We start from the raw sequence: 21,717 nt of genomic DNA, 5'->3' as shown, positions 1-21,717 counted from the left end.
TGCCAGATAGACATGTACACCTTACAATCATTCCATACACCAAATATAGTAGACCTATTGCATACAGTATAAGAAAAACAGACCAAAACACAAAAACTTAACTATAACCACTGAACCATGAAAATGAGGTCAAGGTCAGATAACACCTGCCAGCTGGACAGTCCTTCCATACACCGAATATACTAAGACCTATTGCTTATAGTATCTGAGATATGGACTTGACCACCAAAACATAAACTTGTTCACTGATCCATGAAATGAGGTCGAGGTCAAGTGAAAACTGTCTGACGGGCATGAGGACCTTGCAAGGTACGCACATACCAAATATAGTTATCCTATTACTTATAATAAGAGAGAATTTAACATTACAAAAAATCTTAACTTTTTTTTCAAGTAGTCACTGAACCATGAAAATGAGGTCAAGGACATTGGACATGTGACTGACGGAAACTTCATAACATGAGGCATCCATATACAAAGTATGAAGCATCCAGACCTTCCACCTTCTAAAATATAAAGCTTTTAAGAAGTTAGCCAACGCCGCCACTGGATCACTATCCCTATGTCGAGCTTTCTGCCACAAAAGTCGCAGGCTCGACAAAAAGGAGTTCTTAATTAAGAAATAAACTGATTCGCTGAGCACAGCTGGATACACCTGCAGAGGTCCAACCCTGAACAGTTGGGGCAAAAATGGACACAATATTCAAGCTTGATACAGGTCTGAATTTGGATTGTAATTAAATATTTGACATATTATAGTTTCTGAATAAATGTAGTCAAAGAACTTGAAATCGGTTATATGAATTGAATTTATATTCAATTAAAGATTTCTTGCTGTTGTGCAATACACTGTGCTGTTGCGCAATACTAAATAAATCTGTTGCCAGACTATAAACAAATAAAGTTCAATTTCTTCTCAATGTCATATTTGAAATTTATGAAAATCAATAGGGAGATTACATCAATAGCTAAAAAATAATTCACCAAAGTTTCATGCGAACTGCTTAAAGCATTTTTGAGTTGTTGTCCAAAAACTGGAAAATCCCCCCTTTTTTAATGAATAAAACCCCACAACTCAGAAATGTAAAATCTAAAATTTATAAAATTCTAAAGGGAGCTTACGGATTGATAATTTAGTCTTAGATGCAAAGATTTTTTTATCAGTTGTTAGTGGCTTTGAACTAGCTGTCAGTAAATGCGAGTACTCTCAGATCTGTACTAAGTGTCTTTTAGTTGTTTGGATGTACAACTACCCGGCCACGTCCACTTGTATTTGTATTTATCCATCTGATGAGTTAAGCCTCTTTCAACTGATTTTTATAGTTCGTTCTTATATTGTACTGTTACACCACTGTCCCAGGTTAGGAGGTGGGTTGGGATCCCGCTAACATGTTTAACCCCGCCACATTCTGTATGTACATGTATGTGCCTGTCCCAAGTCAGGAGCCTGTAATTCAGTGGTTGTCGTTTGTTTATGTGTTGCATATTTGTTATTCGTTCATTTTTTGTACATAAATTAGGCCGTTAGTTTTCTTGTTTGAATTGTTTTACATTGTCATTTCGGGGCCTTTTATAGCTCACTGTGCGGTATGTGCTTTGCTCATTGTTGAAGGACGTACTGTGACCTATAGCTGTTAACTTCTGTGTCATTTGGTCTCTTGTGGAGAGTTGTCTCATTGGCAATCATACCACATCTTCTTTTTTATATTTACATCAACAGATATAAACAATTCACCAAAGTCAAACTTAGTTGTAAGATCTCTGAAATTTTTTACATGGTACAAGTTTTTCTAATTGTTGGAGATTGTACGGTGACAGTAACACCTGTAACTGCTTAACCCATTTCTTATGCACTTTGGTTCGATAAACTCACTGAATATCATACCACATCTCCTTATTTTTTTATGCATTACAATTTACATGTGCATGTAATTGTAAATAATATTTATATATATATCAGAACAAACTTCATTGCGTCACTTTTATTTATGCATCCTTTGGCACAATACAAGTTCTAAAATTACACAACATAAAACAACTAAATGTTATTTCAGATGAAAGTTTTGTTTCAGTTCCATTCATAGGATTTATTAGAATTTTGTATGTTTTGCCAAGTCCAATAATTAGCTCTATGTGCACGTGTTAATTGGAGACTTTTCTATCCCGTATAAGAGTTTTGGAACTAATTCTGTTTCTTTTTTTTGAAAAAAGTGAGCAAACAAATCTTGCACATTTAAACCTTTGTCTGCCATCACACTGTCACCTGGATCACATAATTGAACTACACATGTATTCTACATCTTTCAACTATTTCACAGTCACTGGTACAATGTACAACCAAGATATGCATTAGAGACATACATTTTTGTAGTTGACTAAACCACCAGGTGTCGAACATACAAGTATTTTCAGTGTTTCTGTTTTTATATGATGAAAAGGTTGCCTGAGCTCTAGGAGCTTTATGTTTTATCACGGGATATTCTGTGCTGTCAATAATAATCCAAGTTGTAGGAAACTTTAATTTGAAGTTGGATGGCGAAAAATACCTGACTAAACCACTAAATGGCCAAGTGTTAGCCTCACGCCACTGTTTAGACATAAAAACAATCCATGTTTACACAATATTCTTAACACTAGTTTCAATCTAGAATCTAGTTCAAAGTTGGTTGTATAATGCCTCAATTTCATCAAAGTCATAAAAAAAATGATTTTCAAATGACACCCTATCAATTTGAAAATATATGTATCTCAAACAATGTGCTGCTGGACCAAGTGTGGTCAAAACAAATAAAAATTTAGTATACAACTCTAAACTGGTATAAAAATGCATGGCTGTGTCACGTGTCTTCATTTTAAAATTCTCTGCTGAAAATATAGGCATTGATGGTGTTTGCGTAATTCCATCTGTGAAGCTCAACATTAGCTCAGCAGTTGGTGGTGTGCAGTCATAAATCCTGTCTGCAGTATGAATGACTTCTTCAAGAAAACCAACTTTACAATCAAAACTTTCCTCTAGATTTCTAATACAATATTCATCAAGTTTAGTTCTTTTGTTTTCACAGGAAACTGCCCTGATTTTTCTTTTTGCGGACGATTCAGTCTATTGCTTGATCCCGGAAAATAGGCTGGGAATGGCAGAAGACTTAAGTCTCTGTATGGAGGGTTTGCGCTCTGAAAAAGGTTATAAAACATTAGTTTTTTGATAATTAAATGAACTTCCATTAGCAATGCATACTTTGTACTACCTGGCAAAATATTAACTAGATTTATTCATTACAATCTGGATAAAACTATGTTAGCCTGATTCAATGTACATCAAAATGTATGTTATGTAAATCCAAAGGACAAACAATGAGAGACGTATGCAACAAACATACATTGTTTGTACCTAAATAACTATAATATAGATGAGAGGGAAGCAAGTTAACTCGTACCATTGTAAACTCGTACCACGTAAACTCGTACCAAAAAAGTTAACTCGTACCAACGTAAACTCGTACCACTGGGAAGTCGTACCAATCAGAACTCGTACCACTGCAAACTCGTACCATTAAAAATATATTAAAAAATACGAATGTTTTATGATTTTGTTTTGGTATCACCAGCCCAGTAGTCAGCACTTCTGTGCTGACATGAATTATCATTGATATGGTCATATTTATAAATTAACTGTTTACAAAACTTTTGCAATTTTGAAATACTAAGGCTTTTCTAGCTCAGGAATAGAATCACCTTAGCTGTATTTGGCAAAACTTTTAGGAATTTTGGTCCTCAATGCTCTTCAACTTCGTGCTTTATTTGGCTTTTTTAACTTGTTTGGATTCGAGCGTCACTGATGAGTCTTTTGTAGACGAAACGCGCGTCTGGCGTAAATACAAAATTTAATCCTGGTATCTATGATGAGTTTATTTAAAACACAATAAATAAATTCTTTCGTTAAATAAAAATTCCTTTTAGAAACAAAAGAAAAATACACAAATCTATTCAATGATACTGATTTGGAATGATTAAAAATTAAATCAAATAGTTGTCAGTAAAAGTTTAAAAAAAGAGTCTACTCAAGGGAGACAACAAAGCCAATCTGCCACGGTTTTCTCTATCCAATTAGACAAGGAAAATTAGCTACAAATTGGTCATTGTAATTTCAAATTATATACACTTTAAAGATTTACGAGGTATTGAGGGAAATTAAAGTATATATTCATCATTAAACACCATTTGAATGCATTTAAATAAGTTGGTACGAGTTTACAATGGTATGAATTTACCGTGGTACGAGTTAGCAGTGGTACGAGTGGTAACAAGACATTCCGGCACCCAGACAAATCGGCACCCAAGTCCGAAGACATTTCGGCATCCATTTTGGACAATTCGGGATCCGGACATTTCGGGACCAAGACAATTCGGCACCTCATTTTTTTAAATATATATATTAGGAAAAATAAAAGAATTGTTACCGTAATATTATAATCCGTTGATAAAATATGCAATAACAAAATTTGAAATCATCATTTAATTAAATCCTAAATGATTGTGTATGAATAGTAAAACATCATTTAATTAAATCATAATTGATTGTTAGATATGACGGTGTTTTTGAATAAACATCATTTAATTAATCAGTATTTTATGTATAAATCTGATAATTTCTCAATAGAGACAAATGAGAGATCGAAAGTGTATAGCTTGTGTTTCAGCTTGTGTTCTTGTTTGATCCTTACATCTGTAAAGACAACACAATACCTGAAAACTATATTTTATTGTTTTAATATTAAAACCCATAAACATAAAAGCGCGTGCAAGCCATAATGAGTAAAAACGTCTTTTAGCGCCAATACATGTATGTCCTAAAAAAAATCAATAACGTTTACGGAAATTCTATGATGGGAAAAAATAAGAGCGTGTGAAGACCGATTTGTTTATGACTTCAGTTAGAAACTACTGCAATCTCCGTTATGTAATAGAGGCCGTTTTAAATAAAAGTTGCGGAAATTTAAAAAAAATGTTGCCTTCCAAAATACAACTGATGGCACCATGAAAGAGTGAATTGCTACATTCTCCCTACACAAGGTATCTGATTTAATATCTACAATTAACTGAGCATGGCTGCTTACATTTACATTGTTGAAGGCCGTACGGTTGCCTATAATTGCTTACATCCACTTTATTTGAACTTTGGTGGATAGTTGTCTCATTGGCAATCATACCTCATCTCCTTATTTTTATAAGGATAAAAATGATAAGCATGTTAAGATTTATCTGCCACGTAATTTTTCAAACCAATTGGACAACCCTATTTGCAGTTATTGCATCTGGAATTATAAATTTTACGAAATATCTGTTTTTTTTTTTTTTTTTTTTTTTTTTTTTTATTATTATTATCTTAAATGCTGATAAAGAAAAATTTTGAACAGCAAAAATGGCCAGCAAGTTGAGATCTACAACTAAGTTAACTAAGTTAACTGACCGAAATTGTAAATTTATCCCTTATAGGAGTTATTGGCTTGAAATGCATTTTTTTTTAAATTAACATTTTCAAGTTTTTTTTAAGAAAGTATAATAGATGAAGGGAAACTTTAAGTGACAAAAATGTTCAACAAAATTAGACCTACGAATAAGTTGACAAGACAGCTATCCAAATGACTAAGCTGCAATACAGTCTTCACAAATAAAATAAAAACAAAAAGAATAAGATACTTCTTCGAAGATACCATATACAATATTGACAATAATGTCATAAATAGTGCAGGAATTAAATTGGTAATTTGTAAAAACAGTCAAACATAATCGCTATATTAACACTAAACTTGTAAATTGAGTTCATACCCACATACATATATCAGTGCCAGGTAACTTAAATGTTTGGTTCACTATATTTTGATCAAGGTTTATCTTTATAAGGTTCTGATTTGTCTATGTTAGATGGCCGATTTGTCTAGGTGCCGATTTGTCTGGGTGCCGAAGTGGTTTTCTCGGGTGCCGATTTGTCCGGATGCCGATTTGTCTGGGTACCGAACTGTCTAGAATTCGGTACGAGTTTGCATTGGTACGAGTTTTTTTTTAGTGGTACGAGTTGACATTGGTACGAGTTTACAATGGTACGAGATAACTATAATTCAGATGAGAGCATGTCATTGTTTTGTTCCTGTTAACATTGTCATTGATATTTTTCAAGAAAGTCTATGAGGCATAGCTTATGCATTCCTGTCATTACTACATTAGCATAATTACTGCTAAAATAATTCTCAGTATGATATACCTCTTGTAAGAAATCATTATAATTGTAGCAAGCACCAAAAAATCTCAAACAGTTCACATTGAATCGTAATCCAAAATATTATGACGTCTTGAATTAACCACCCCCTTTTATTCTAAAACGATAATTGCGGTTGTAAACAGACTTTGGTTTATTCGCATGGCGATTACATATATAACTATATATTTTAAAAAGAAAATAGAGTTTTACCATGAATAATTTCCTGCACGTAGTCTTTTTCAGTAAAATGTGCCTTGCAAACAACAGCTGATTGAGATGGACTCCACGATTTTACCGTGTTCTCGTCCAATCTGCGTATGGGCCATGGCGTTGATCCAACTTTTCCTTCTTTTTAAGTCATTTGGAGATGCATGTCCTCCTCTTAAATGACATCCAGGTACACAACAACAAGTACTTGGCATCGTTAATTAAAAATGCAACTGTAATAGTTGCACAGTGCAGAAACCGGAAGTTGAATAACAGGATCGGCTACCAAGGCGCCACCTATTCAGGAACGATAATTTGCTACTTTATATAACTGCGAAATAACAATAACGTTAGACGGGTTCGCGTGCATAAACAGAAATGCGCTTTAAATTGTATAATATAATTCATGTTCAGTCGACCTTTAATTATTATATCAACGACTGAAATGAATTATAAACATCTAGATTGCAGATAACACTCGAAATTAACCCGACCTCTTTACACACGGAATTCAAATAATTCTAGTTTGTCAATCGGTTGACTGCTTAAAATGTAAAATACAAATATATCAAAAGTTTTTAAAACTAACAAAACAAAATGATCTTTTCTCTATTTCCCAATGTAAATGAAATGAAACAAAAAACATTTTATATCACAATAAGAAGAGGAGAGAATCAACATTTTCCGGATCTACTTGGAGCCTAATGACCCCCCACGTAGAGAAGTTGGATATCGCGGAAAGAAAGATTAACACGGCAACTAGAAAGGCATTAAAGCACTGCCTTTAAAAACTTAACACCGAGCAATGAATGAACTGTAAAAATCAGGTCAAGGTCAAATAAAATATGCCTGACTGACATGTACATCATAAAATATTTTCATACACCAAATATAGTAGACCTATTGCAAACAGTATTTGAAAAATAAACAAAAACACGAACAACTTAACTAATAAATTGCTTCGCCAGTGCAGCTGGATACGGCTGCAGAGGTCCAACCCTGAACAGTTGGGTCAAAAATGGACACAATATTCAGGCTTGATACAGGTCTTAATTTGGATTGTAATTAAATATTTGACACATAATAGGTTTCTAACACAGAATAACTGTAGTCAAAGAACTTAGAATTGGTTATATGATTTGAATTTATATTCAATTTTTTGCTTTTATGCAATACACTGTAGGCACAAAAGCAAAAAACTGAATATAAATTCAAATCATATAACCAATTCTAAGTGTGAATTGACCCCCTCCCCCCCCCCCCCAAAAAAAAAAAAATTAATAAAAATTAACCCATTTTTTTTTTTGCTTTTGTGCAATACACTATGCTGTTGTGTATTGACCCCCCCTTCCCCCACTCCAAAAAATCCCTCCTTTTTTATATGTGAAAGTAAATAAAAGAAGAAATTTTGTTTAATTTCTGAAATCTGAAATGAGAAAAAATTGCCACCCCACAATTTCTTTTTTAACCCCCCCCCCCCCCCCCCCCCCCCCTTTAAAAAAAAAAAAATTCTTTCCCTCAAGATATGGTCATAATCTCAATTCAAATTACCAATGGAGTTTGCAACCATAATTACCCATTTAAATACATCATAAAAGTCTGAAATAGATAATTTAAAAGCAGTGTAAGGGAGGTAATCCAACATTGTACAACATTGTACAATTTTGTTTTTGGATTACCTCCCTTACACTGCTTTAAATTGTCCATTAACCAGGAAAACCCTTGTTTTCCCCCCCTTTTTTGGCCCCTAATTCCTAAACAGTTTGAACCATAACCCCCAAAAGCCAATCCTAACCATCCCTTTGTGGTATGGAAACTTGTGGTACAATTTCAGAGAGATTCCTACACTTAAACACAAGTTATTGTCTGGAAGTTACAAAAATACTTATTTTTGACCCCTAATTCCTTAACTGTTGGTACCATAACCCCCAAAATCAATTCAAACCTTCCTTTTGTGGTATTGAACCTTATGGTAAAATTTCATAGAGATCCATTTATTTAAACTAAAGTTATTGTGCGAAAACCGATGTGTCTTTGGACGACAACAACAACAACGACGACGCCAACGTCATACCAATATACGACCGCAAAAATTTTTTGCAGTAGTATAAAAACCATTGAACAATGAAAATGAGGTCAAGGTCAGGTGAAATTTGTCAGTTGGGCATTTACACCTTAAGAAGTTAGCTAATGCTGAAGCAGGATCACTATCCATATGTCAAGCTTTCTGCGACAAAAGTTGCGTTCTCCACAAAACCATAAAGGGGGCATACAATTCATTCTAATGTTGTAAGTTGGCTTTTTATACTTTTTCAAACCTATATAGCTGTTGTTAACTGAATGTTTTGTTTTTAATGTTGGACAAAATTGCTCTTTCTAAAATTTAATTTTGAGCTTTCAAGGGGGAAATCCCCAAAAAATGGTAACAGTTTGAAAGTGTGAAAAAATAAATAAAAGTAAAGCCAATGTTTAATTGAGAAAAACACAGCTATTACTACATGTAAAAATTATTTAAAAAGTTCTTGTGTGAAATAAGAAAGTAAAATAATCCATATGGTATAATGGGAAAATATAGGTAGAATCTCCAAAGAGACACTTATTTACCTGAAATGCAACTGTTTTGATGGCTCCGTCTTCTTTTCTTATTTTCATCTCAATAGATTTATCCTACAATAATAACAGTGAACTCATCATGCTCATCAATCATAAGGTTTGTTAGAAATTACACAGAAATAACTTTAAATGCCGTTTGCCAATAAATCAAGAAGCCTAACTACTGAGCATCAAATATTTCTCTATATTTTAATCATACAATTAATCAGTATTTCAATAACTATATAATCTGTCTATAAACCAAACTTTTGATATGATTTGTGCTTCAGGGCATATCCAACAGTATATTTCAAATGTTGAGAATTTCTTCACAATTACATTCAAAGCAAATAGAACTAGATATCATTTAGATGGGAACAATCTCTGTGGGCTACGCTGTGAAAGTTTTTGACTTTGAGGAAGTTGTACATATATTATGAGACATCCTCTGGTTAATATACACGAGCTTGAGTGCCTGTAGAAAACCACGACCTTTGATTGGAAAACTAGGAAAAAAATACCACCATATACATGTAGTACCTGGACAGCAGTAGTTGAAGTTGTCCTTGATTCTGTTACCCTGGTAACATGATCTTTATCTTTTTTGACACATGATCTTTCCTAAAATTATGATAAGTGAATTAAGTTACAGTCATGTGAATCTGATGATAAAAAAAACACAAAATTTAATCAACATTTTGACACAGAAAAAATTGACTTGGTTATATAGATAACCAAGAACACAACAGGCAAAGTAAGCAGGTGTATGCAAGGTTATGCTCTTTGTTCCAAAAAATCAGCTGGTATGAACATTTGAAACATAATTGAAGACAGTTTTTAATGTTTACTTTTACAAAATAAAATTGATTCGATAAATTTCAACAGAAGAACAATGATTTTAAAGCTACAAGCAGACTGTTGACACAAAAAAATGATAAAATCCTCGCTTAGTGAATTCTTACACATATACATTGTTAGCCTTTTTATTTTTACATTTCTTTATCAAGTAGGTAACAGTCTAGTTTAATATAAATTATATATAAAAATAGTACACAATGTTGATTGTTCTATCCCTATCATTTTCACAAATTACCTATCATCTCTTTTTTAAACTCACTGAAAAATGGTAATGACCATTAAAGGAAATGTTAATAAATATAATATTACATATGGAATTTAAAAAAAACAAAAGTGTATTTAAGTATAATATCTTCTATGATTTGTTAAGAGAGGTTTTATGTTATAGTTTGGTAAAACAAACAGTCAATTCTAATTTGTCTCTTTGCCCTGAAAATGTTAAGTTAACAAACAAATGCATTTACCAAACAGAAGAAAATATTTTTTTGAAGGAAGTTAAGGAAATTCCAGTGAATAGTAAAAAAAAGAACAGATGTAAATTATTTTGGCACATAAAGGCTATAATTAAATATATTATTAACCATTAAAACTGATAACTGGAATATCTGAATATCCTTTAATTAAAAGAAACAAAACAAAACAAAAACAAAAACAAAACAAATTTATTCTTAGTAAGAGAAAAGCACCTGTCCTGCCTGTGACTGATTACATGTAACTATCTTCTTAAGTTGTGAGCGTTCTGGGAGAGAAAAATAAAATCAAATGAATTCTAAAATCCCACTAATCACAAGAACATATAAAGTGATGTAAAGTAATATGCTTCAAGTAATAACTTCAAGTTACAACAACTGATTTAAAAAAAGCAAAATAATACAAAAAGTTGAATTAAAGGTTTCTAAAATATAAATTTTATGTTCCATATATGGACTGAACTTCTGATTCCTGCAACAGGTCATCATGGTCATAAACTTTTTAATTTTTTTAATCAAATCTGGAATTGCTCATATTCTTACACAAGTGACAGTGAACACTCAGTTACTTGTTATATTGTATCTTTTATAATTGTTTTGCCAACCATGAAAATGGTGAAAAACACAAAGACTTCATTAGTACATAACGCTTCAACATGTTCATATGACTAAACGTTAATTTTTGACTTTTGAATTTAAATGTATAAATAACCATGCTAAAAATTAAAGAATGTAGCAATCTCTCTCCATCTGTCGTAGTATCCAAGATAATGACACAAAGCAATACAGAGCTGTGCAAATAGCAAATTATATTTTGCTTAAATAAAGTCCCACAACTCGACATCAATTAGTAAATGACACTATTGAAATTCATCTGAATTGAAATGTAGCTTTTTGCTATTAATCTGAGTGTTGCAACTAAATTTCAATAAAATTAATAAAAGCAAATTAAAACTATGGTTCTACATTAAACAAAATGATGAAATTTTAATGATTTAAGCATGGCAATTGACATAAAATCATCAAAATGAAAAGGAAGCTTTCTTTAATCAATCTGACATGTGTGTTACAATTTCATAAAAGATCAATTCAAATTGATTGATGATGGTTATGGTACACACATTTATGATAATTCTCAACTTATAGTGAACTGTACCTCGAGAATGTCAAAATTTGAAGTTATCAAACAAAGGGACCTTTCTGAGGTCAATTATATATTATAAATTTAAAGAATTACATGTTCCTTTGAATTGGTTCATCAAATTTTATTAATGAAGGACACAATGTGAGTTAAATTCAAATCCTGTGTCTACGCTTTGCTTACTAGGCTCTGACTACACTCCATTCTACTTTCTGATCCAGTTATTATTACATTTGCAAAAGAAACTTAAGCCTTCAAAATTTGAAGGTGTGTATCAACATGATCAATGTAACAAAAACATGAGGATCCATGAAAGTCTTTTGAACAGATATCATTATGCAAAGTTTTCAAATCCTTGTAAGCAACACTTTGACACACAAGTATATAAAAATTTTAATCATTTCATTTAAGACAGGTGTACAAAAATTGAAACAAATTGATAAAATTAATCATTATTGACAATAACAAGACATATCCGTATTTAACAGTACAGTTAATTAAAATTTTGTAATGTTATCCAGCTGACAATTTCTGGTTTTTAATCCCAAGTGAGGGCAATAACTACCAAAGGGGGTCGTGCAAATATTTTGACATTGCTGATATTTGATGGGTTATTCATTTAAATTCTTTCTTTTTAGTTTTCAAAAAATCGAGCAGAATTACAACATCATTTACCTTTGTCTACAAATTTAACATATGCTTGCAAATCACTGGCCTTCTTCTTTAACTTTTTCATCTCACACTTCAAATTAGCAATATTGTAATCTTCTGGGTTTTCAACCACACTATAACCAAAAGAACAAACTCTCATAAGCTGTAAATTATAATTTCCATGAAAATATTCCTGAACTTTGTTTATCCAGTAGACACCAGTTGACTTGATCGGCACTGTAATAGATATCTTGCCTGATAAGATATCTTCTGAAGTAGGGAAAACCCTCTTAACTGCTATGTCATGCCTGTCCAAAATTTGAACTTGTAAATGCACTTGTATATCCTATAAAATTAAGTAAGAAAAAAATGAAAGATGCTTTCATGCAAAGTTTGTTTTAGGAGTATTCCCTAGGAGAACATTTGTAAGATTTGGAAATGCAATAAGGATTTTATATCAGATACAAATCATTTCATTTATGTTAAATTACGATAATGTTTAGGACTTTACTTCATAACATAATAGATGACTGTATAAAAATGACCCTGCTGATATATATCTAATAATGAATAAAATGCTCCGCTGGGCGCAGCTTGATATGACAGCAGAGGTTGAACCCTGAACAGTTGGGGCAAGTATGGACACAACATTCAAGCTTGATACAGCTCTGAATTTGGATTGTGATTAAATATTTGACACAGCATAGGTTTCTGACACAGAATGAATGTGGTCTAAGAACTTAAAAAAATTTAATTTACCGATTATGGACCAATATCCAAAATCTAAATACATGGTTAGATTCAGCATATCAAAGAATCCAAAGAATTCAATTTTTGATAAAATCAAACAAACTTTAATTTTGGACCCTTTTGTTCTCAATGTGTACCAATTTGATAACGGGGCCCAAAAATCAAAAATCTAAATACATGGTTAGATTCAGCATATCAAAGGACCCCATATATTTTTTTTTTTTTTAAATCAAACAAAGTTTAATTTTTGACCCCAATTTGGACACACTTGAAAACTGGGCCCATAATCTAAAATCTAAACACATGTTTAGATTCAGCATATCAAAGAACCCCATGAATTCAATTTTTGTTAAAATCAAACTAAGTTAAATTTTGGACCCTTTGGACCTTAATGTAGACCAATTTAAAAAACAGGACCCAATATTAAAAATATAAATACACGGTTAGATTTGGCATATCAAAGAACCCCAAGAATTCAATTTTTGTTAAAATCAAACTAAGTTTAATTTTGGACCAAAAAAAATCCATCCCCCCACCCCAAAATTTTTTGAACCCCCTTATGATTCAGCACCCCCAAACTCAATCCCAGCCTTCCCTTTGTGTTATGGTACCTTGCAATACAATTTCAGAGAGATCCATACACTTGACCACAAGTTATTGTCTGGAAACTAGAAAAATGCTTATTTTTGGCCCCTTTTTCCTAAACGTTTTGGGCAATTACCCCCAAACTCAATTCCAGCTTTCCCATTGTGATATGGAACCTTGTAGTACAATTTCATAAAGATCCATACACTTACACGCAAGTTATTGTCAAGAAACTAGAAAAATGCTTGTTTTTTGTCCCTTTTTTTGGCCCCCAATTCCTAAAATTTTGAGGCAATTACCCCCAAAATCAATCCCAACATTCCTTTTGTGATATGGAATCTTGTGGTACAATATCAGAGAGATCCATACACTAACACACTAGTTATTGTCTGGAAGTTACAAAAATGCTTTTTTTTGGCCCCTAATTCCTTAACTGTTGGTACCATAACCCCCAAAATCAATCCCAACCTTCCTTTTGTTGTATTGAACCTTATGGTAAAATTTCATAAAGATTCATTCACTTAAACTAAAGATATTGTGTAAAAAACCAATGTGTCTGATGATGACGACGAAACATCATACCAATATACGACCGAAAATTTTGCGGTCGTATAAAAATAGATTTGCATTAGGTATTATTCATATCATTGTCAAAATCCAGTAGAAAAATACTAATTATAATAAAAAAATAAGATAAAAAGGTGCTGGCCCAGGTTTGAAAGATACTGAAGTGGATTATGAATTTATCTAAGTATATTTGTTTTTGTGATTGTGTTGTTCAACTTGTCAGAAAAATGTGTTGCTGAGCTTATTGGAAAAAGTTTATTTTTCTAAATTATATCAGGCATGCAGAAACCTTCAATTGATCTTAAGCCAAACTGGCATTTCCTGTTATGAGGTTATTAAGGAGATGTTTGATATATTGCTATTAGACATTTTATAATAATTGAATAGGTTGAAACAGGCTAGGTGAATATGATCAGATCTTGTGGTTTGACTAATTATAGAGCTGGTATACTAAGTTTCAAGAAGCTGTTACTAGAACTTCATAAAAAAGGACTTTAACCTGATACCAGACAGAAAAAACTGACAAAAGGATACAAAGAGGGACACACAGACCAGAAAACATAATGCACCTCTACTGTCATAGGTGATGCATAATAAGTGATCAAATACTAAACCACAAAAATATTTTACCTCTGTTGTCTCTTTCTTTTTTAAAGCTGGCTTCACACAGCTTTTTTTGGGTGGAGAAGCTTCAGACTTGCTATTGAGAAATCTTTTCCTTAAAGCGTCAAGACTTCTTCTACCATCTACAAAAAGAAAATAAATCTATATCCTGTCCAAATGATTTCTGATTTTTTGTTTGGTTTATAAAGAAAGACCAAAAAGTTCCCTCTGAAGTAGTTTCGCTGGGTTAAATTTTCAAAATCATTTATGATTTATAATATTTCTAATCTGTTCGTATACAGTAGATCGAAACTTAATGTAATTTGACAAATCTAAGTTCAAAAACAAAGATCTAAAAACCAAATTTGCCTTGAATTACCACAGAAAAGCAGTTAAAATCACTATTCATGATTGCTTTTCATGCAATTAAATGAATGACCCCTAATTTTATGTCATATTATGAATCTACAAGTACAATATCCCAAGGGAGGAAAGAAAATGTAACTTGTGTACAAATGATAAATAAAGAGCTGCTATACAAATGCCTCCTATCAAAATGGTAATGAAGATGAATTCCATATTTTGCTGATATGTAAAAATGAAAATATTGTGTCATTAAGAAACAAGTACATACCTATGTGCTACACAGCTCATCCAAGCATCATCAAGTTTGAAGGTTTACTGTCTTATTGTAATACTGAACTATATAAAAAGCTACCCTTGTTCATCAGAAAAGTTAATATATATCTTTGATTTATGTCATATCCATCTATATATATATATATATGTTGTATATCTTTTTTCATAATCATTCACACTGTTGGATTCTGAAGAGCTATGTATTGACTTTAATATGTTTAAATATTCTTCTGTCATGTTATTTGCATATATTGTATTATATTTTTGACCTCATGTTACACATTTATATGTGTGTCTGAGTGATTTGTAATAAATCATTACAAATCATACTTACATTTAGGTACAAAATATGTGTACATGTACCCTACTTTGACCTGAAATTGTTGTCTTTTACAAATCATGACTTGGATGGAGAGTTGTCTCATTGGCACTCATACCACATCTTCTTATATCTTTGTAAAATAATAAATTTTGAAAACAAAACTGATATAAGTTATTTTAAGAATTTTATAGCAGCAAACCTCCTTAATATTTAAACAAGTGTCTGTAACTTTCATCAATTCAGATTAAATGTCACATAGAAAAAGTCTGTTGGGAATATCAATTCAATCTTGCCTATTATTTCTTTGCAAGGCTCATCCAGCATTTTTTTTTTCGCCCAGAGTTTGTTTATTTTTTTAAGTTCAATCAGTTCCTTTCGAAAGTCTATAACAAACTTACAAACATGTATGAAATATACTCATTTTTGGAAGACTTGAACAAATTGTCTGTATATGCCTATATTATTTCAAAGATAATTCATTTCACATTTTGCACATGCTTAATAAGAAATTCTAGCACACTTCATCATAAGTCTACAAACCTGAGGATAATTCTGTTGACATTTTTAAGCTTTCAGATTCTGCAAGAAATACATTTGAATAAATATTTAGTTAACTTATAAATAACATCTAAATAATACAAATTTATTTATACAATAACAGGTTGAATAATACCAAACAATACAGTTAGGCCACACCAATTTAATTTCTTGTTCTACGGATTTTTGGACTCCAAAAATTGGGGCGAGTGAGCAATTTGAAAATTTTTATAAAAAAATATTTAATTTGCAAATTTTTGAGGCGAAGCTTGAAAAGTAAAGGCGAGCGATTATAATTTTTTTTTTTAAACATAATAGACCCATTGGTGGCCTTCGGCTGTTGTCTGCTTTATGGTCGGGTTGTCGCTCTTTGACACATTCCACATTTCCATTCATGGAAAATACATACAAATGTCTTTTTATATGTTCAAATAAACCAATTAAAGCCAGGTGAGCAATTCAGGCTCTTAAGAACATCTAGTTTTGTCGTGTAATGAAAGATTTAAGAAACCCTAAATGTTTTATTCATGTATATATTCTGTCTGTTCCAATTAAAAAAACAATTTCATAATGTGATTTTAAGGGAATTATAAATGTTAAATTATCACTTTGTGAAGTGCACATGCACTAATTAAACACATGTGTAAATATCTCTTACCTGATGATGATGTGACTGACTTGCCACATTCTGTGCAAAAGTGTGCAGTATTGGGAAGATTTTCCCCACAGTGTTGGCAGTACATTGCAACTGAAACATAAATGAAATATATACATTTGTATGGCAATGTTATGGTTAAATTAAATTTTTGAAGTTGGAAAAATTGCTAATTTCAGCATGAAAATGCTATGTGTATTACATTACAACAAAAGATCAAAATTAACAAATCATCATTTTATGACAAAAAAATTAAATTACTTTTGATGTGATGTTCTTTTCTATCTCTCCTTTGTCATGAAAACCTAATTAAGAATTCAAAATTGAAAAAATTTCTCCTTCTCACTGTCATGACTGTTGGACTTTTGATGGCAAAAATTTATGAGTACCACTGGCACTTTCCTTCAAAAATCCTTTTTCATAATCCTGCATGGTACATGACACAGAAAAAGTGATGTAAGGACAATGTTTCTTTGCCATACATGCCATAAGATATCAATTGGTGATTAAAATGTTTTATTTGCATGTTTTTGTAGATGTTTATGAAGCTGATCATTAATTGAACTATAACTCTTAGTGTTAACATAGTATTACCAAGCTGAAAAAGGACATCTAATGCAAGGTAGGTAAAAAATCCTGTGGCCATGCCCACCTGCATTATGTGTATGAGCATCCAACAAAATGATAAAGTTATACCTCCCAAACTGTAAGAGATAGGCAGACGAACTTTACGATTGAGTATGTATCTTACAGACGGACTGGGGTAAATAAATATCCCCAGCCTATTTTGTCGATACAGACGCCCAATCTATTGCACACACACTCATATATATATATATATATATATATATATAAAGTCACAGTACCCAAATTGCACCGAGTGTCCACAAATTGTGCCTATTTAGTAAAAGTAGTAGTGGAAATCTAACTTTTTTCTTAGAGACGAAACAATTTGTATCGCCCCAAACTGGTTTACCAACTCGCCCCACTTTTTAAAAAATCGCCCCACTTGTGAAAAGGGTTAAATCTCGTTAATATTACTCCTGCCAACTCGCCCCACTTAATGAAAAACGGTAACATGTATCTAGATGAATATATAATTTTCATGCCTGCCAACTCGTCCCACTTAATGAAAAACGGTAATATTTAGATGAATATATAATTTTCATGTCTGCCAACTCGCCCCACTTAACATGCTTAATGAAAACTAATCTATGTATTCATGTTCTTGTTTCTAGTGCTGACATTTCATCTAGTACTTCTTTTTATGTTATCATGCCAGTGCTTGTCATAATTGATTTAATGTATGTTTGTTTTAAATGTTATTGTTATGCATACTTATGTAGATGTGCAAACCTATCATCTGAGAATAAAATTATGTAAACACACATGATTCTTGACTTATCTTATAAAACATTGAATATATTTACCAGGAAAAAAACGTCACATAAATGCTGATGCTACCTTCTTTCTGTTTTATTTCAACCAAAGGAAAGAACAAAAAACAGATGCATTTCTAACGTTTTAATAAGGGGGGCGAATTGGAAGGCCTACACTCGTTTGTTGGCATGACTCAATCAATATTAGGATTTTCCTATTTTTCATAAGTGGGGCGAGTTGGCATAACTCAATTCATCAGGATTTTTCTATTTTTCACAAGTGGGGCAAGTTGACATTCACGTCACCGAAATACTGATACTCACTTCTTACTGCTTTATTTAAACAAAAAGAAAGGAAAAACAAAAAGAAAAGAATTACAAAAGATGTTTATCTAAGGTTTTCATAGGTATTGATTTTATTTATAAGTGTCAGGAACATATACAAAGGGATAGCATCTTTTTCCATAAGTGGGGCGAGTTGGCATTACTAAATTCATCGTGGTTTATCTATTTGTCATAAGTGGGGCGAGTTGGCAGACCTTATTCCAGCGGGATTTTAACCCTTTTCATAAGTGGGGCAAGTTATCCAACCTATTTTCAATGGGATTTTACCCTTTTCATAAGTGGGGCGAGTTGGTAAACAAGAGTGGGGCGATTTTTCCATAAGTGGGGCGAGTTAATTGGCATTACTAAATTCATTGTGGTTTATCTATTTGTCATGAGTGGGGCGAGTTGGCAGACCTTGTTTCAGTGGGATTTTAACCCTTTTCATAAGTGGGGCAAGTTATCCAACCTATTTTCAATGGGATTTTACCCTTTTCATAAGTGGTGCGAGTTGGTAAACAAGTGTGGGCGATTTTTTAGGAAGTGGGGCGAGTTGGTGAAAAAGTGGGGCGATTAGGTGTTGGGTGATTTGCCAGTAGGGCGATTTGTCATGGATTCCTGTGATCAGCTATAATTGTCACAACATTTGGAAGAAATCAAAATCCTTTGGCCATGAACGCCTTTTTTATGTGTATGAACATCCTACGAAATATTAAAGTTGTACCTCCAAAACTGTAGGAGATAGCCGGACAAACAATGCATCTTACGGACGAACAGACGGACGGACAGGGGTTAATTTATACCCCCACCCCTATTTTGTCACGGGGGCTTAAAAATCATACAGACGCTTACGCACACACTTAAATATATACATACATACTATATAGTCTGCATGTGCTTGCGTGTTTGAGGTTTTCAGTTGTCTTTTCAACAATAACACCTATCTATCTATCTCAACCTTTCTTGGTGTAATGAACCAGAATATGCAAATCTAGAGAGTTTCGAATGTATTTCTCGGTTCCGCGTCTGCATTTGATGTAAGTCTTTGCATTTTTATATTTCCCCGCAGATTATATAATCATAATATTCGGGTCCCGGAGATTATTTTTGGTTTGGTTTATAAAAGCCGAAGATTTTATTATTGAAAATAATCTGCGGGCTCTTGATTAAAAGCCGAAGATTTTACAATTGATAATAATCGGCGGGGGTCAGACTTTTAAAAGCCGAAGATTTTATAATATAATAATCGGCGGTGTATTTTAAAAAGCCGAAGATTTTGAAAAGCCGAAGATTATGAAAAGCCGAAGATTTTGGAAAGCCGAAGATTTTGGAAAGCCGAAGATTTTGAAAAGCCGAAGATTTTGAAAGCCGAAGATTTTGAAAAGCCGAAGATTATGAAAAGCCGAAGATTTTGGAAAGCCGAAGATTTTGGAAAGCCGAAGATTTTGAAAAGCCGAAGATTTTGAAAGCCGAAGATTTTGAAAAGCCGAAGATTTTCAGACTTTTAAAAGCCGAAGATTTTATAATATAATAATCGGCGGTGAATTTTGAAAAGCCGAAGATTTTGAAAAGCCGAAGATTTTGAAAGCCGTAGATTTTGAAAAGCCGAAGATTTTGGAAAGCCGAAGATTTTGAAAAGCCGAAGATTTTGAAAAGCCGAAGATTTTGAAAGCCGTAGATTTTGAAAAGCCGAAGATTTTGGAAAGCCGAAGATTTTGAAAAGCCGAAGATTTTGAAAAGCCGAAGATTTTAGAATTGATAATAATCGGCGGGATTTTAAAAGCCGAAGATTTATTTGTATCCATGTATTTTTAAAAGAAAAATAATAATAATCGGGGGGTTCACTGTGGCTTTCCATACATTTGATATATTATTATCTTTTATCTATTAAAAAATCTTCAATTTTTTTGTCTGTTTATTTATCATTCTATATTAGAAATACATGACAGGAACAGTTAGAATGGTATTTAAGGAATCGCACTTTGTATACACTGAAAGTAGATGGCACATTGCCTATGTGTATACAGTTAACTCTCGTTGTCTCGAACTCGGTTGCCTTGAAATCTCGGATGAGTCGAAGTTTTCCCATGGTCCCGAATTTTTTCCATATAAATATATGTATTTCGACTCCTAATGAGTCGAAATTTCGGTTGACTCGAACCAAATTTACCGTCCCAAGGTTAACAAAAGCATTCAAATTCCATTATTTATCTCAAACTAATACACGTATGTCAAAACATGACCTCGGGGATTTAATTTGATTAAAGAGTTCACCTGACAATACACGTGTAATTAAACTTCCGGTCACTAACCACTGTATTGATTTATAACATTTCTTTTTCCACGAGTGTTTTCCTAAGATTATCTTTGATCATATGATAAATAATTAATGGTACATTGTTTTAAAGTCATGAAAAATTATTCATAATGTTTGTAAAACAATTAACCGTAATCATAAATTTATGAGCTTGTTTATGACTTAGTGATCAACTCAAAACTACTCAATCGGCGTCTTTAATCTTTTTGTACATTCTCTCGCAGAAAAAGATTGAAATAAAAGACAATTAATTGAAATCTAAATTTTCTAAAATCTCTTGTATACGAGAATTAACAAATTTGTCAACTTTAGATCACGCTAAGATCGATTGTAAGTTACTCTTTCGGCTAAAAACTACGGGAAAATTGTAACTGTACAAAGAAATGAATAAGAGACGACACATCATATGAATTTATTATAATAATTAAAGAACATTACATACAGATACATATCGATCTCAGACCAGAATATCGACCCCCATTCCCATATTTCATTTTAGCCTTACCAAGCGAAACAAGAGTTGTATCCCTTGGTCTGTCGTTTGAGTCAAACTAACGGTATCTCGAGATATTTCTCTGGGCCGACTGGCTTCGAGATAACGAGAGTCGACTGTATTTATATACAGGTAGCTGCACAGTGTTGAACCTCTGTAGCATTCCATTGAAAATTAGAATGATTTTCTTGTATGTTTAGACAAGTCACATTATCTATTACATGTAATTAATAAAATTTCGAAATTCCAATCATTTGATATATATTTGTCTTCGTTTTTAATCCATAATTTCATATTTATGTCTGTCTTTTCATTTGATATTTATTGAAATTACTAGATGATGTTGAACAAAAGTAAATGTATGGGACACA

General features: G+C 32.4%; 2 protein-coding genes across 9 annotated transcripts in view; one reads left to right on the top strand and one right to left on the bottom strand.

The window, feature by feature from the left end:
- The window catches only part of LOC127700803 (coiled-coil and C2 domain-containing protein 1-like), a 37,410-nt gene extending 17,032 nt beyond the window's left edge, over positions 1 to 20,378 (bottom strand). For 3 of the 7 annotated variants that reach the window (XM_052204471.1, XM_052204472.1, XM_052204473.1), the window contains exons 1-5: positions 16,837 to 17,959; positions 14,708 to 16,220; positions 12,200 to 12,521; positions 9,596 to 9,676; positions 9,068 to 9,130 (exon numbers count right to left, since the gene is read on the bottom strand). In XM_052204471.1, the coding sequence (XP_052060431.1) occupies positions 9,068 to 9,115 (48 nt within the window). In that variant the 5' untranslated portion in view covers positions 9,116 to 9,130; positions 9,596 to 9,676; positions 12,200 to 12,521; positions 14,708 to 16,220; positions 16,837 to 17,959. Of the gene's footprint in view, positions 1 to 9,067; positions 9,131 to 9,595; positions 9,677 to 10,599; positions 10,734 to 12,199; positions 12,522 to 14,707; positions 16,221 to 16,836; positions 17,960 to 19,416 lie in introns of those variants that run through there. The other 4 variants (XM_052204467.1, XM_052204469.1, XM_052204468.1 and 1 more) reach the window with 4 other exon arrangements.
- Positions 1 to 21,717, top strand: part of LOC127700812 (Golgi-associated RAB2B interactor protein 3-like) — a 144,713-nt gene that overhangs the window by 100,994 nt on the left and 22,002 nt on the right. The gene's annotated exons all lie outside the window — the stretch shown is intronic.

This window comes from Mytilus californianus, unplaced genomic scaffold (genome assembly GCF_021869535.1).
Source record: "Mytilus californianus isolate M0D057914Y unplaced genomic scaffold, xbMytCali1.0.p SCAF_5, whole genome shotgun sequence".
Classification (NCBI taxonomy): domain Eukaryota; kingdom Metazoa; phylum Mollusca; class Bivalvia; order Mytilida; family Mytilidae; genus Mytilus; species Mytilus californianus.
This window is presented reverse-complemented; position numbering and strand designations above follow the sequence as displayed.